Raw genomic sequence first — 16,436 nt, forward strand, 5'->3', positions numbered from 1 at the left:
TCAAGAATCAACCATATATTTATATCCACAGGTATGGTGCCAGAAATCCTAACTTCAAAAATAATCCCCTTCCCTTGGTCGGATCACAGTGCAATATTCAATACTATGTCTTCGTTAGTTCCAAGAGCAAAAGATTCAACGTGGCTATTGAGAGATTTTTTAATCAAAAACCCAATATATAAAAACAATATTGAACTTTCACTTAAGGATTACCTATTAAATAATTCTACACCTGATGTTTCCCAGGCCACTATATGGGAAGCACACAAACCTGTCATTCGTGGCATATGTTTACAACAAGCCAATATATTCAATAGAGAACGAAAAACCCTTTGTCGCACTTTAGAAACATATTTTAATTCATGCCATATGGCATTTCAGCGTAACCCCAATCCTTCTTCCAAAGCAGAATTAGATAAAGCCAAATTGGAATTTGATTTATTCCTTACTGAATGTGCAGACAAAACCATTAAAAGATCACAACATAACTTCTATATGAATGCAAACAAACCAAACACACTTTTAGCCAAGGTTCTAAAATCCTGCCATACCTCAACCAAACCTATTCATCTTAAGACCTCCAGAAATGTATACACAAATAATCCACTGAAAATCTTAAATAAATTTAAATCACAATTAAAAGATTTATACTCATCCGATAATGAGCTAGACCTATCCAAAGCAAATGATTTCTTCTCTCACATATCCCTCCCAACTTTATCTAAAACACAATTAGAAATGATGGAAGAATATGTGTCTATTGAAGAGGTGCTTGAAGTTATCAAGAACCTGAAATTAGGCCTGGTCCTGATCAATTTTCTGCTCTCTACTACAAAACTTATGCAAATATTCTATCACCAGTTTTGATGAATACCTTTAATTTCCTATTGGAGGGTCATTCCTTCAGGAGGGAATCGCTGTCTGCAATTATTTACATGATACCCAAGCCACATACGGATGAAACGATATGGTCAAACTATTGTCCTATTTCTTTATTAAATCTAGACATAAAAATTCTGGCAAAAATTTTAGCCAATAGATTAAATAAGATTATTGGTAGCCTCATACATCGTGACCAAGTAGGCTTCATGCCTATCCGACAGGCTGGCGATAATATCAGACGTGCAGCACTTCTGTCACATGCCGCTAAGGCACGTCGAATCCCAACCTGCTTTCTTTCTTTAGATATTAAGAAAGCATTCGACACTATATCATGGTCCTACATGCAATTCACCCTTAATAAATGGGGCTTTGGTCCACACTTTTTACAATGGATTTCCGCATTATATCAAAATCCCAAAGCCTACATTAAATATGCAGGGTACAAATCAGATGAATTTAATATACAGAGAGGGACACGTCAAGGTTGTCCACTCTCTCCATTATTATTTGCATTGCTAATTGAACCACTAGCAGAAAGAATAAGAATGGAACCTACAATCACAGGTATAGATTTAGGTGGATGCCATCATAAAATATGCTTATTTGCGGATGACATCCCGCTATTTTTATCCTCACCACAAACTTCTGCTCCAAACCTTATGATTGTATTACAGGAATTTTCGCTTATCTCAGGCCTTAAAGTTAATGTCCAAAAATCACTGGCGCTTAATATCTCACTTAACGAAAAAGTTAAACAAACTTTACAAGATTCTCTACCCTTTAAATGGGTAGCTCACAGTCTTCCATATTTGGGTGTCCAACTCACTCCTGATCCTTCCGATTTATTTGCAGCAAATTATCCAAATTTACTGAAACACATCACCAGTCTATTATCAAACTGGTCATCCCTACCGATCTCGTGGTTTGGAAAAATTAACATTATAAAAATGACCATACTTCCCAAATTCTTATATTTATTTAGAACACTGCCTATTCATATTCCTGCTTATTTTCTCAGATTGATTCAGCAAAAGATGATACAATTCACGTGGGGTAAAATAAAACCCCGACTACATAAGAATACCTTTGTTCTCCCTAAATGTATGGGTGGTCTGGGATTCCCAGATTTTACATTATAGTATAAAGCAGCTCAGTTGGCACGATTAACAAAATATCACTCGACAACGGAGATCCCTATATGGGTATCCATTGAGGCTATTGACTGCGACCCTTTTATTGTCAATAATTTACTATGGTTACAACCTGCAGTTCGCAAGACTTTAAAAAATCCAATCACTAGGCATTCCCTATCATTGTGGGATAGACATAAAACTTCACATGGCTTACAATCACTGCATAACCCACTTCTTTCCTTCCATAAAAATCCATCCTTCTACCCAGCCTGGAAATATCCTAAAACTTTTAAAGCCTGGTCTAAGGCTGGCATTACTTGCCTATATGATATGACATCATTGTCCTCGATACGACCTTTCCCAGAACTATGTGAGACTTCGGGGTTACCCCAATCTGAACTATTCAGATACCTACAAATAAAAAACTTTTATACTCCTTTCCTTAATTCTAGTGAAAATCTACAATCTGTTTCCCAATTTGAAAAAATTTGCCTCAAAGAACCTCACGCTAAGGGTTGTATCGCTACAATTTACACTCAATTGATTACTAAATCTAACACAATAGTACCTACATATACATCCACTTGGGAAAAAGATCTTGAGCGCACGATTGATCCCAAAACTTGGTCTCATATCTGGTCTAATACTATATCTTCTTCCACAAACATTTTGGCAATTGAGACATCTTATAAGGTGCTTACAAGATGGTATTTGGTTCCTGCCAGATTAGCCAAATTCACAATTGATACTTTAGGCCTCTGTTTTCGCGGCTGTCCAGAACAGGGTACATATATGCACATCTGGTGGCATTGTCCTATTGTGTACTCATTTTGGAAAAAAGTCTTTCTGATTATCTCGAAACTATTCAATTGTTCTATTTCACCAGATCCAATGCTAGCTCTCCTTAATCTAAAACCGGATTCTCTCACACAAAACCAATTCAAACTATTCCTCACGTTTCTGATAGCCGCAAAACAGACAGTAGCCAATGCATGGAAAACATCTGTTGTGAATATTTCAGAAACCAAAACTAGAATGAACCAATCTTTCATACATGCCAAAATGGACGCTTTAGATAAGAATCGTCTGTCAAAATTCAATAACATATGGAGACCATGGATTAGATATTATATGTCAGATAATTTTGATAATCGAATGCTCTTGTCATGGTAATTTATATATATATATATATATATATATATATATATATATATATATATATATATATATATATATATATTTTTTTTTTTTTTCTCTCTCTCTCTCTCTCTCTCTTTCTGGTACGATATTTAGCTATATAAACTATAATTTATCCCTGGAGTTAAATAATTATCTCTCCCCCTCCTTTCTGTCCCCATTTCCTTTTACCATTTTCTCTTCCATACTTCTTCAAAAAACCTTTAATTATACTACAGTATTTATTATCTATATAGAAGTATACCTAAGGTCAGGACTTCGTTTTGTTCAAATATGTAAAATTGATATATTTCTGTCTTTTCTAGTTTATTGAGCTCCTGACATTTCAGATATAAACAACTTTATACACTAGTCTTCTCTAGATTATATAATAACCACACCTTTTTTTTTGGAGTGTTTTTTATTCCTCCTTGGTATTTTATTCCTTTTTACTTAGATATCTGTAGTTATAATTTGCATTCATCTCCATAGGTTGTAAATGATGGAGCACCCCTCTCTTGTTTTAGTGTGTTTATTTTTATTTATTTATGTATTTACTTATTTTTTATATAACATTTATACTTTAATGTTATATTTTAATATTTTTGTTTTGTCAAATATTCTGTATTTGTTGTTATTTATTATTTCTAAAACAAATAAATCTTTTGAGCGAGAAAAAATAAACTATATTATCGCTCAAAAAAAAAAAAGAAAAATAAATATAAAATTAGCCACTATTAATAAAACATCCAATTACGCATTTAAAAAAAAAAAATTACTGAAGGTTTGATTTTACTTTCCCACAGCACAATCTACATAATAAAATTCTGTGCTTTCTGAACTGATCAATGAGCTATAGGTTGCTAAAACGTGAAATATATGATGAAACCTGCAAAATTGAATACACATTTTTATTTTCTTCAGGTACTTTTCAAAATATGTCTGAAACCTTAATATCCAATAAGACTAAGATTGTAGTAGTTAACACGGCATATTTATTAGCAAACTGGACACAGAGCTTCCCTAAATATAAGACGAAAAATGATGAGTTTACATTGAGCAATGTAAGTAAATATTTTGTCTACCCTTACTTAGTAGTTATAATGACAGTGGTACTACATAAAAAAAAGGCTATTGAGTCAAATGGAGTCATTTAATTATGTGGAAAAGTAATGTTCACATATTATTGCAAATGTTTATACACAATCTTGTTTATTCACTAAGGGAAAATGCAGTGGGCATTGTGCATTATCCCTAATGCCGCGTACACTCGTCCGGAATTTCCAATGGAAACAGTCCAATGAGAGCTTTTCATCGGATTTTCCGACCGTGTATATGCCCATCGGTCTTTTTCTGTTGGCATTTCCAACGGTCTTTAGATTGAGAGCCTGTTCTTAATTTTTCAGACGGAAAACCTTTCTATCAGATTTTTCGATTGTGTGTATGCAATTCCAACATGCAAAATTCCGATGTATGCTTGGAAACAATTCAACGTATGCCTGGAAGCATTAAATTTCCCTTTTATAGTGCTGTTGAATGTGTTGTATGTCGCAGTGTCATTGACTATCAGAATTTGGTGTGACCATGTGTAGGCAAGACAGTTTGAGCGAAATTCCGTCGGAATTCCGTCAGGAAAACCATCAGAGCTTTTTCCGACGAGAATTCCGATCATGTGTACACGGCATTAGTCTAACAATGACTTGTTCGGTGGCTAAAGTAATGTGAAATCTGATTGATCGCTAATAGTTACCACACTTTGCATATCATCATTACACTTCACAGTGTTTTATTGTACTAGGGGTAATTTACTAAAACTGGAACAGACAGAATCTGGAGCAACTGTTCATGGTAACCAATCAGCTTCTAGCGTCTTCTTGTTCAGTTAAGCTTTGAAAGTAAAAGGTTTATTGGTTGCCATGCACAGCTGCTTCAGACTGTGCAACCAAAATTCACACATTTTCTTTCTTGATGTACTACCAAGATTCACTCCTGAGGTCCTCCTGAAGAACAAAGAGCAAAGTTTTTTTTTTTGCAGCTATTTATCGTATTTATTGGTGTATAACACGCACTTTTTTCCCCTTGAAAGCAGGGGAAAATCGTGGGTGCGTGTTATACGCTGATCCCCCGAATTTCTGAGCCTCTGGGTGGCTTTCAGCCGCCTTCGGCTCTTCAACGAGACTTTCGGCCGCCTTCGGCCATTATCGGCACTTTCGCCCATCTTCGGCCGTTCTCGGCAGCTTTGGGCCGCCTTCGGCCGTTCTCGGAAGCTTTCGGCCGCCTTCGGCTCTTCTCGGCGGCCAAAAGCTGCCGAGAATGGTCGAAGGTGGCCGCAAGCTGGCGAGAAGAGCCGAAGGCGGCCGGAGGCCCACCGAGAACTTCCGCAGAAATGCCGCTGCCGAGATACAGAGCCGGATGTGTATCTCGGCAGCGGCATTTTTAAAAAATAAAATAGACATGGCTGCAATGGGGGACACGACTGCAATGGGGGACACAGCTGCAATGGGGGACAAGACTGCAATGGGGGACAAGACTGCATAAGGCTACAATGGGGGACAAGACTGCACTGGTGGACAAGGCTGCATAAGGCTGCAATGGTGGACAAGGCTGCATAAGGCTGCAATGGGAGACAAGGCTGCAATGGTGGATAAGGCTGCAATGGTGGACAAGGCTGCATAAGACTGCAATGGTGGACAAGGCTGCAATGGTGGACAAGGCTGCAGATGACACTGATGGGCATATACATGTAAGTTTTTTTTTTTCCCTTAAACTTCCCTCCTAAAAGTTTTTTTCAATAAAATTCCCTCCTAAACTTGGGGTGCGTGTTATACGCCAGCGCGTGTTATACGCCGATAAATACGGTAGTTACATTGAAGTTATTTTTATTTTTTTTAAAGTATAGCTGCTGCTCGATGTTTTCACAAACTAGTTATGCTGGCAGCACAAATATTCATGTCATATATTCATGTGAATTCACTTTTATATCTCGCAGAATGAAAAAGTACCTATACAAATGATGTGTACACAGGGTCAATTTAATATTAGAACTATAGATGATGAGAAGTTGCGGATCCTCGAGCTTCCATATGGAACAAAAAAGAATCTCTGTATGTACATAATACTGCCAGACAACAGTAACGATCTATACAAAGTAAGTGTCTCCTGTTGAAGAACAGTTTCTCTTTCAATTGTTTTTATTACGTTTTCAACAGTAAAACAAATAGTTACACAACATAGATGTAATAGACATCTGAATAGTCACTAGAAGATACTTAGTACAGGTAGGTAAATAAACAACATATAGAGCATCCTATAGGTCAAGTGACTACTTGAGCCTTGCGCTCTTTCTCATTTTTGGTGCCACTGTAGCACTCCCGAACCCCTGAACGGGAGCTAGCTGTGCCATGAAAACAGAGCCACATCCTGTATAGCATTTTAAGTTGAACAATAGTTTCATCCAGAACTGAAATTCCTGATTTGTACAGGTGAAGAAAACCCCAGTACTGCTGGGTATGAAGGAACATCATTTTTCCCCGAGATGTATTTTAAAACTTTATTCTCTTTCTCCATTACTAATGTAGCGGTGTAGTTGCCACTAGTAACAAACATCTGCCATATCACCCTGCTGCCAGATCTTCATATATCACCTCAGAGACAATGAACAGTTATTTGCTTTGTTTTTGTTTATTGGGGGGTATAACTTGGTTGGGAAAGGGGTATATGGGATGCCCATAGATCAAAATACTTTGCCATCATATTCATAGATTTTATAGATTAGAACTTTGTTTGAGCCTGAAGGAATGATGCACATGTATAACAGCTACAGTCTGTTCCCTGCATCACTATGCAGACTACTTCTCCTCCTCTGCGTAACTCCTGTGGTCTATTGCTCCCAGAAACCCTTCATCAATGACCATGTAAAGATTAAGACTTCACTCATGACCGTGTAAGTGTGAAGTTCCCAGAAATCCTCTCCTCCTGCACAAACATACTGTAGCACATTCATTTCCTGTCACATCTTCTTCTGTATGCAAAAGAACCCACTCTGAATAGTCTCTAATGCTGACTCTAATTGGTTGCTGCTACTAGGCCAGAGGCCTGCAGTACCTCTCCCCGGAGGCCTAGTAGTTTAAAAGCATGTGCTGAACGGTGGACTACTGTTACTAGCTAGCCATGCTTACAAATCCTGTTCCCTCAGGCTACATCAATTTGACACTATTCCCCACAGTCTCTCCTCTGATCCAGGACTCCTCATCAATGACCATGTAATGATGAGGACTTCACCAATGACCGTGTAGAGGTGAAGTTCCCTCACAGACTCCCTAGCATGTCTTCACATCCAACACTCCACTGTTGTACACTCACCGACCTTTCTCTGCCCCGAGTCCATGGTGAAGAACTTAACCGGACCATACGTTCCGACAGCTTCTCCTGCCCCTCTGCTCCAGGAATTCCTCATCAATGACCGTGTAATGATGAGAACTTCACCAATGACTGCGAAGGTGAAGTTCCCTTACAGCTCTCCTAGGCCTCCTCCTGCGATTGTTGCACCCCCCCCCCCAGATGGGGGTGCCATCCTGCTGCTGTCTAGTACTCCATTCTTCACTTCTCTCACCCGAAAACTCCTCCCACTGGCCTGTTACCTCAGCTTATATAGAAGGCCCACCCCCTGTCAATTCCAGTTGGGGATTGGTCAGGGCTCCCACATGAGCTGTCTTCCACTCCAGTTCTAGGCCCTGTTCCTCTTCCAGAACATTCTCCCTGGAAGCAGGGGATGTGCCTCCGCACTGAAGCACAGGTGGTCACACCCACTACTACACTAACCACTCCCTGCCCCAGATCAAAACAGACAGGCCTAATTCAAAGCATAGGCCTGCCTAAATGTACCTGTGCTGACAGTTTCCCTAGCAAAAATCCTATGCTAGCACCTACCTATGGTAGAGAGTGCTACACTAAATTGAGTAGTGTGGAGTAAAAGGAAAGTGAGGGTGTGCTGCCATTGGGGGCAGCATTAAAGTGAACCTGTTGCTTTATCATGATGAATAGGGAAAAGTACAAGTTCACTTTAAAGCAGAACTTTGGAAAAAATGTTTTCCCATGCAGTGGGGCTGTGCCTGCACTGCATGGGGTAATTGCTCCTTTTTTCTAGGGGTGAACACAGAGCTTATACTAACTTTTGATCCTCCAAAAAAAAAAGCGCTCCCCCACATCCAGCAGTGAACTGTTCCTATCTTCCTCACGTCCAGAGCCAGTCTATGGGTGTGATGACGTCAGTAATTGTCCACTGCACATGACCACATGACCGCACAGAGGGGGAGGGTAGGAGCATCAGGGACTGGTCTTTTACTGGGAAGATGCAGGCTTTCTTGTGCATCATCTTTAGAAGATGCTTTCTTCTGGGACAACAGCCATGCAGATCAATTTAATGCAGTGTGTGGCGTATGGTCTGAGCACTGACAGGCTGACCCCCCACCCCTTCAACTTCTGCAGCAATGCTTGCAGCACTCATACGTCTATTTCCCAAAGACAACCTCTGGATATGATGCTGAGCATGTGTATTCAACTTCTTTGGTTGACCATGGCGAGGCTTTGCCTGCAATGCAAACCTGTTTGCAGGTGCAGTTAGCTTCTCTGCCACAAGATGGCTATGTTCCCAGTATTATATTGCAAGGTGAACATTGTACAATAAAACTTTGGATTGCGAGCATAATTTGTTCCAGAAACATGCTTGTAATCCAAATAATAATATCAAAGCAGATTTCCCCATAAGAAATCATGGAAACTCAAATGATTCATTCCACAACTATTTATTCATAGGTCCTTCAATTTATAGTCCATATAAAAAGAATATAGCAAAGTGACCAGGCTGTGTAACCATAAAATGTCCATCCACAAATGGCAGACTCCACAAGGGGATTAGAAGCAAAATCCATCAGGAGCTACGAAATATAAAAGAGAGGAGAGGCGCCTCTAAGTGTAGCGATATGTTCTAAATTTTGTACCTTCAATAAATGTAACCATATTGCTATACTTAGAGGCACCTCTATTCTCTTATATATCAGTTGTGACATGATGCTACTTTTATATCAAGACATCGCTTGTATATCAATTCAAAATTAATTAAAAAAATGTTGCTTGTCTTGCAAAACGCTCTCAAACCAAGTTACTCTCAAACCAAGGTTTTACGGTAATTTGGTATTAGCTCCCCTTTTTGAGAAATCCCTCCTCCGGTGCTATAATGGGTGGGGTTGGTTACCGAAATTTGGCTGTACGCAGAGCACACAGCCAAATCTCCTGTTTCTAATAATAATAATAACATTTTCTGTCTTATGATATAATACCTTACCTATCAATCCACTCATCCAAAAAATAATCAGACATGACCGCATACTCTCGTCCTCATCTCAGCCTGGCTGCTTCTCAGCAGTCCCCTCTGGTTCCCCATTAAAGAGACATCACCAGCATTCTTACGTTCTCAACCTCGGTCAGCATCTCTGCCTCCCTGAGCCGTGCATCTCTGCTTTTATTTACATATCAACAGGAAGTCCCAAACTTGAGGGTGTGCCTCCAACAGCCAAACGCCTCCTACAAAGCTTGTGACCTCACAGGAAAATAAACGCAGGATGTGAATGACCATATAAGGACATGACCACATAAAGACATGGCACAGAATAAATGAATTTATACAATACCCAATGAATGATGACTACAATTCCGCTGATAGTAATCCTTAATATACATTGTTCCAGAGAACAATGTATACCTGGATTATGCTACCCTTCCTTGTGGATGTAAGGTTATCTGCAGATGCACGCTGTGAATCTCGACATGTGCTGATCAGACACAGCAGACAAAGAGCGTACATCACCCCATAACTGATCTTTGCAGAGCAAACATATCCCCTCAGACGATCGTCTGTGCAATGCACAGGGGCCCTTTCACTGGCGGACACACCCCCACTCTGAACAGGAAGTTTACCACTACCTAACAGGTCTCAACCAGTGTCAGTCTGTCCCAGTCAGCTCTTTAGAGCGGGCTGAGGGAGAACGAAAACTGGGGGGACTCTTATGACAATACATATTAAAATACATCCAATACATCTTCATAACATTTTCCACAACAGGGTTGTGCCCACATAATCGTCAGTGATAGGTGGAGCCTAGGGTAGACAAGGCATTTGAAGGAGATACAAGAGCTACCAAGATGTTCACCTGCAGTGCAAAACTAAAGGGCCAGGGTGAGGTGGTACAGAACAAGGAAAGAATTGTTGTAGTCACTCCCTGACCATCTTCTGCAGATCCTGCAAGTGTAGAGTGCATGAAGACTGGGAGGCCTGGACACAGTCCTCTATTAGAGTGGTGTTTAAGCCTTGGAATGAGTGCGCAATATGGGAGTGTGCCCGGCTTGGTGGAGCTATGGAAGGGATATTGGGAAGAGAATGGCATACTAAAGGAAGGTACCTTGATCCTCCTGACCCTCAGCTGCGGGTCCTGTGATGATGGAAGCTGATGCTATGGACTTAATATACATGGGGAAGTGGTCTCAAATTGGTGGTGCTCCCAAGGAGAGAAATTAAGGTCTAGAAGAGGGAAGATGGCTTAAAAGATTTGTTCTTGCACTCTGCACTGAAATTGCTGCTACAGATTGTCTAACTTCATGTGTGGCATTCTGTATCGAAGACTCTGTTAGTATGTTAATGTGATATGTCACAGAAAGGCTAGAGTAAAGTGGGAGAAATGCATTTGTGAGTGGATATTCCTTTATCCTCAAATAGTCCGGCCTCAACTTGGGGATGTCATGAGTGGGCCTATGGCACAATATGGTGGAAAGTTAATGCTACAATAGGATTGTGTGTTCATGGACACACAATGGAGGAATGGAAAGGCACAGACTGCTATGACAACATGTTTCAGGGGAATGGACAAAAAATGTTGTCATAACACGCCCCAACATGTGTTGTCATAGCAATCAGCACCTTTTCGTTCCTCCCTTGTGTGTGACTGCCCTACTCCCATCCTTGTGGAGTCCAACACAGCATCTCCTTGCAGCTCATGTGCCACTAATTCTTGGTGTACAGCCTTGTCACTTCCGGCCACCTAGTGATGTCACCTCCGGGACCCGGTGTCATATAGAGTCCCCCATCGGATAGTGTCCGCTGTATACTGCACAAATACCCGAAGATGAACGGCGCCTGCGCCGTGAGTCCAGGTTCTAGCTCCACCATCCAAGTGGACATAGAGTTGGAATATAACAGAGCTAAGCACAGCGAGGCTGTGCCCGAAGTGTGGCGAGCGAAGCGAGCCCCCGAGGGGCCCTCTAATTCTGCCGGTCCTATGTCCGCTTGGATGGTGGGGCTACCACCTCCACTCACGGTGCAGGCGCCATTCATCTTCGGAGATTTTCCGAAGCTTCTTCTGCTCCGTACTGCGCAAGCGCTGCGCTTGCGCAGTACGGGGCGGACAATATATGATGGCAGGACACTATATGCCAGAACACCGGCAGCTGCCAGAATCTTCACACATTCTTGCTTTGTTCTGGGGACACTAGTACACAGAACCAGTAGCTGAATCATTTTTACACTGCAGCTGGCTGGACATGTTCTCCATAACACACCGAGGAATATGTAAGCTAATTCAAGTAGTTACTGCACAATTAGTCATTGGGCAACTTTAATAAAAATGAACTTTATTTGATTATGATCCACTGGATCATGGCTTGTTACCTGTTGAGCCAAAGTTGTAGTAAGACTGATAGTCGATTATTACAGAACATTTTGTATTAAATGTGCTCTGTTTTCATCATATGTGGTACTCACTCACTAAGCTTTGGGGAAAATTCCCTTGCATAGTGCGAGTCTGTACGACTACCCTTACAAAGTGAACAGTCTATTTGCCTTTAGTAAATCAACCCAACTGAAATTCAGCTGATCAATTTACTTGTTCATATTTATTTTCTAATAGTAAACACAAACAATTATAACCAGAGTCAGATAAAATCCTTTTTCAACTTTTCATACATTGGAGTATGTTCATATTTATTATTAAGTCATTTTAAAAACATTCATCTTTCAGGTGGTGGAAAATATGTCTTTTGAGAAGCTGACTAGCTGGACAGACCCTAAGTACATGAAGAAAAAATATACTACAGTTTTTCTCCCTCACTTTGAAATAGAAAGTGCCTACTCAATGAAAGATATTATGTCAAGTATGGGGATGCCTGATGTTTTCAATGATACCAAAGCGACATTTACAAGGATATCTAAAGAAAACGTATTTGTGTCAGACATAATTAGCTTGGCAACTGTGAACGCAGATGAAGATGGTACTAAAGACGTAACTAATACTGATGATAACTTTGGATTCCTGGCCTTAATGCTTCCAGAAGCCACTTTTAGGGTAGATCGCCCTTTCTTCTATGTTATACAGCATAAGCCCTCTGATTGTTATGTTTTCTATGGGACATTTCAAAAGCCATAAATTAACCCCTTAAAGTAGTTCTAAACCCATACACTAAAATCTTATTTCAATTTTAATATGTAAATGTGATTTTAAAAGTTTTTTTAATCTAGAACTCTCTTTAAAGTAATACCTGGTGATCTTGCAATGCAGGTCTTTCTTTAGGCACTTCCTGCTATAGGCTGGCAACTAGTCTCAATTGTGCTCCTGCATTGCCACCCTGTTACATCCCTGGTGGATGCTATAAGCGGCCATACTAGCATACATTGTGTAGGTATAGTATGCCATGGTCTACTCTTGCTGGTCTAGAGAAATGATGTACAAGTGACAATGCAGAGGGTACATGAAGTAGCTGAAATTGAATAGGGGAGAGTGTCGGCACTGAGATGCAAACATGGATAAAAAAAAAGGTGAAAACTGTATTTTAAAGTAAAAAAGCAAAAAATTCAAAAAGCAATGCTTTACAGCATGATGTTTTAGCAAATTGTATACCATCTACTTAGAGTTTAGGCCTACTTTAAATTCCTCAATAAGTAGGTTTTTATCCTAATATAAATATATATATCAGCTCTGAAAGTTATAAAAATACTAGTGACGCATAAATCCTTAAAACATACACAAATATATAGTGCCCAATACAAAATGTAATACTTCAAATATGAAACCAAACTTTAATCAGAAGACAATAATAATCCCACATCCACGAAAGCATATTTAAAAAGTCCAGCTCCTTCAAACGTGAAAACCACTTCAAGTTTAGTGTGCTTCTTCTCTTATATTAATCTCCGTTGGTGCCCAAAGCAGTATATGGATAAAACTCTCACCGGATCAATATGTAGGTCATATATATCAAGATGTAATATCGCCAATGGTCGCTAGGTGCTATTATTATCAAGTGTCTCTGTGGTAATGAGCCCTTGTAGATCTCCAACTTGGGGTTTCCCAGAATACAGAGTCTAAGACCCAGGCTAATTTTTCACCAGGGCACCTGATGGCGGGAATGGACTTGCAGCAAGCTGAAATCAGCTGAGGATGCAGAAACCAATTGCATGTGCAGAGTACAAACAGGAAATCCAGGAGACAAGTGGAGATCAGGATGGGCAACAACCAAGTACAGACAGTAAACAAAGCGTGGATTGGTACATGGGTAGTCAGTCACAGAATACACAAGTAGCAAACAAACAGGAACTCAGAGAACGTTGCTCAGACAATGTAGGCTACACTGAGCATATCTTATATAGGCAAGAAAACTAGGAGGTGGACCAGTGAGTGATAAAAGGGAAAGAAATAAAAGCCCACAGAATAGCAGGTGACATCCATAGTTGAGCACAGCCAAACCACACCTGTGGTTTGTGACAATACTCTTTCAACCAGGGATTAGATGTTCTTCAAAGACAACTCACAGACCTCATAGACAAAATACATTCCCCACAGTGTGATACATTGAGAAAATCTGTGATGATAAAAAATGAGAACAACTCATGTTTATAACCAATATTCCACATAAGAAGAGCGTTATAAAATCAGTGCATACCTTTCCACTTTTATTAATCTGCCTCAGTGCTCAAGGCAATATGCAGATGGAACTCTCACCAAATCAATATGACCTCTTAATCCTAAGCAGGTCATACACATTGTAACTTAATATCTCCAATGGTCCACAAGTACCATTCTCATTCAATTAGGACTCAAACGTTCATCCTCCTTAAATTAATTTAAAGGTATAGCAGAAAAAAACACATTCTCCATAGTGTAGATTAGTAAAACCACTACAGTTTATTACATTTATAACCACTCACATTTATAACCAATATTCCACACAAGCAGCAGTGGCATCGCTAGAGGGTGGCTTTTGGGGCTATAACCCCGAATCTTGGGCCCATAGCCCAGAGTCTCTGCAGGGGTCCCCAAGGGGAGGGGAGGATCTCTGGGGACCCTGATGTAAGTGGGGGGTTTTCTGGGGACTCTGATGCAAGGGGGAAGCTCTCTGGGGACACTGATTTTAATGGGGGGCTTTCTGGGGACCATAATGTAAGGGGGCTCTCTGGGAACCCTGATGTAAGTGGGGGGGCTCTCTGGGGACCCTGATTCAAGGGGGAGGCTCTCTGGGGACTTTGATATAAAGAGGAGGCTCTCTGGGGACCCTGATGTAAGGGGGGGGGGCTCTCTGGGGACCCTGATGTAAGTGGGGGGCCCTCTGGGGATATACACACGCGCACACACGTATATTACTGTATATACATGTGTATGCCTGCCTAAGCCTATGACTTTCTTTTCTACACTGCTATGGGCTCTAGCCCCAGGTCTTTTGTAGACCTAGCAACGCCCCTGCACATACATGAACAAAACTCAGTGCACTCCTCTCCCTACCATAGTGTCCAGGGCAATATACAAAAAAAATCTTACTAAATCAATACGACCTCCTAATATTAAGCAGGTCATTTACAGCAAGATGTCATGACCAATAGCCATCAGATGCTGCTTCCATCCTGCAGGATTCAGATGTGCATCTTCCACAATATAGCTCACAGATGTCATAAAAAAGGCATATTCTCCAAAATAAAGTATGTCAATAAAACCCCTTTTATTAAAAAAATATAGTGCTGTGTTTGTCCCTTTCCTGGTTTATTTTATTTTTTGCATATTTGTTACACTTAATTATGATTTAGATCATCCAGCAAATTTTAATATTATACAAAGATAACCAGAGTAAATACAAAATGCAGTTTTTAAATTAAAACCTGTCCGAACCTGCCTGGTCCTATGTAAAAAAAGTAATTGACCCCTAAACCCCCTACTGCATAACCCAAGTGTGCTTTTTTGCTAATGTAATCAGACTTCCTGGTTATATTAGTTCAACGTGGTCCCAATGTATGTAGGAACGAGGTCACTCTCTCTTGCTCACTCATGAGATGCGCTACAGACTATGGACTATGAACTGTGGAATCTAGTTGTGGTCATGTGCACTGCTCTACGACAATGTGACATGGTCATTCCAAACAAAGGGAAGCGAGAGGGAAAATGAGAGGTTTGAAATCTTACAGTGGACATTACAATGGGGCAAAACACAGCAAGAATGGTTTGATGAAAAATTGGTTACAGGGCCATTAAGTAGTATGTGTGTGTGGAAATTTTTGGAGAATAAAGAATCAATAACTGTCAATATAACCCATTTCTTACCTCCTAATAGTAAACAAATGCCATCCTGGCCTTACCTCTGTTGAGAGGGTACTAATACAAGATCTTTTTTTGCAACATGCTTTCACGTACCTGTAGCAGAGCCCGAAATGATGAGGAAGGCCTCTCTTACACCTCAGACTCTGGGCCCCTGGTAGTATGAACAAAAGGTTCAGTAGTGCAGAGTGGCACAAGTGCCTGTAGGGCTTGCCAGTAGCAGAGCCAGTATCTATGCAAAGCTAGGAGAGGTCATCAGTAGACTTCAATGGAGCAGGCGGGCTGGTAGGCAGCTGGGGGATGGCAGAGTGAAGCAGGCAGGTACTGGAGAAAGCAGGCAGGTAAGGCACACGCTGGAAGCAGACTGTAGCACAGTAGGATGTGACAGGAAGCAGGGTCAGGCAAGCTGGGTCCTACACTGGCAGGACAAATCAGGCACAGTGGAGCAGGCAATAGCATGTTCTGGGTACAAGCCAGGTCAGGAGCCAATCAGTGCAATAAAAGCCAATGGAGCAGAGAGAAACGGAGGTCAAGGACAAGCTGGGGCTGATGCAGACATCGTTCAGAGAGGGGTCAGACAAGCGGGGTCAGAAACTGGAATCAGGATACAGGATAACAG

At 40.7% G+C, this 16,436-nt stretch overlaps 1 protein-coding gene across 1 annotated transcript in view; it reads left to right on the forward strand.

Annotated features, from left to right (window-relative positions):
- LOC143996809 (leukocyte elastase inhibitor-like) overlaps positions 1–12,664 on the forward strand; it is a 36,682-nt gene extending 24,018 nt beyond the window's left edge. Inside the window, exons 4-6 of the mRNA XM_077492085.1 lie at positions 4,116–4,255; positions 6,181–6,339; positions 12,260–12,664. Coding sequence (XP_077348211.1) covers positions 4,116–4,255; positions 6,181–6,339; positions 12,260–12,664 — 704 coding nt within the window. The remainder of the gene's footprint in view (positions 1–4,115; positions 4,256–6,180; positions 6,340–12,259) is intronic.
- The last annotated feature ends 3,772 nt before the right edge of the window (positions 12,665–16,436 follow it).

Source organism: Lithobates pipiens, unplaced genomic scaffold (genome assembly GCF_037356315.1).
Source record: "Lithobates pipiens isolate NorthernLeopardFrog02 unplaced genomic scaffold, aLitPip1_a1.2 Scaffold_19, whole genome shotgun sequence".
Classification (NCBI taxonomy): Eukaryota; Metazoa; Chordata; class Amphibia; order Anura; family Ranidae; genus Lithobates; species Lithobates pipiens.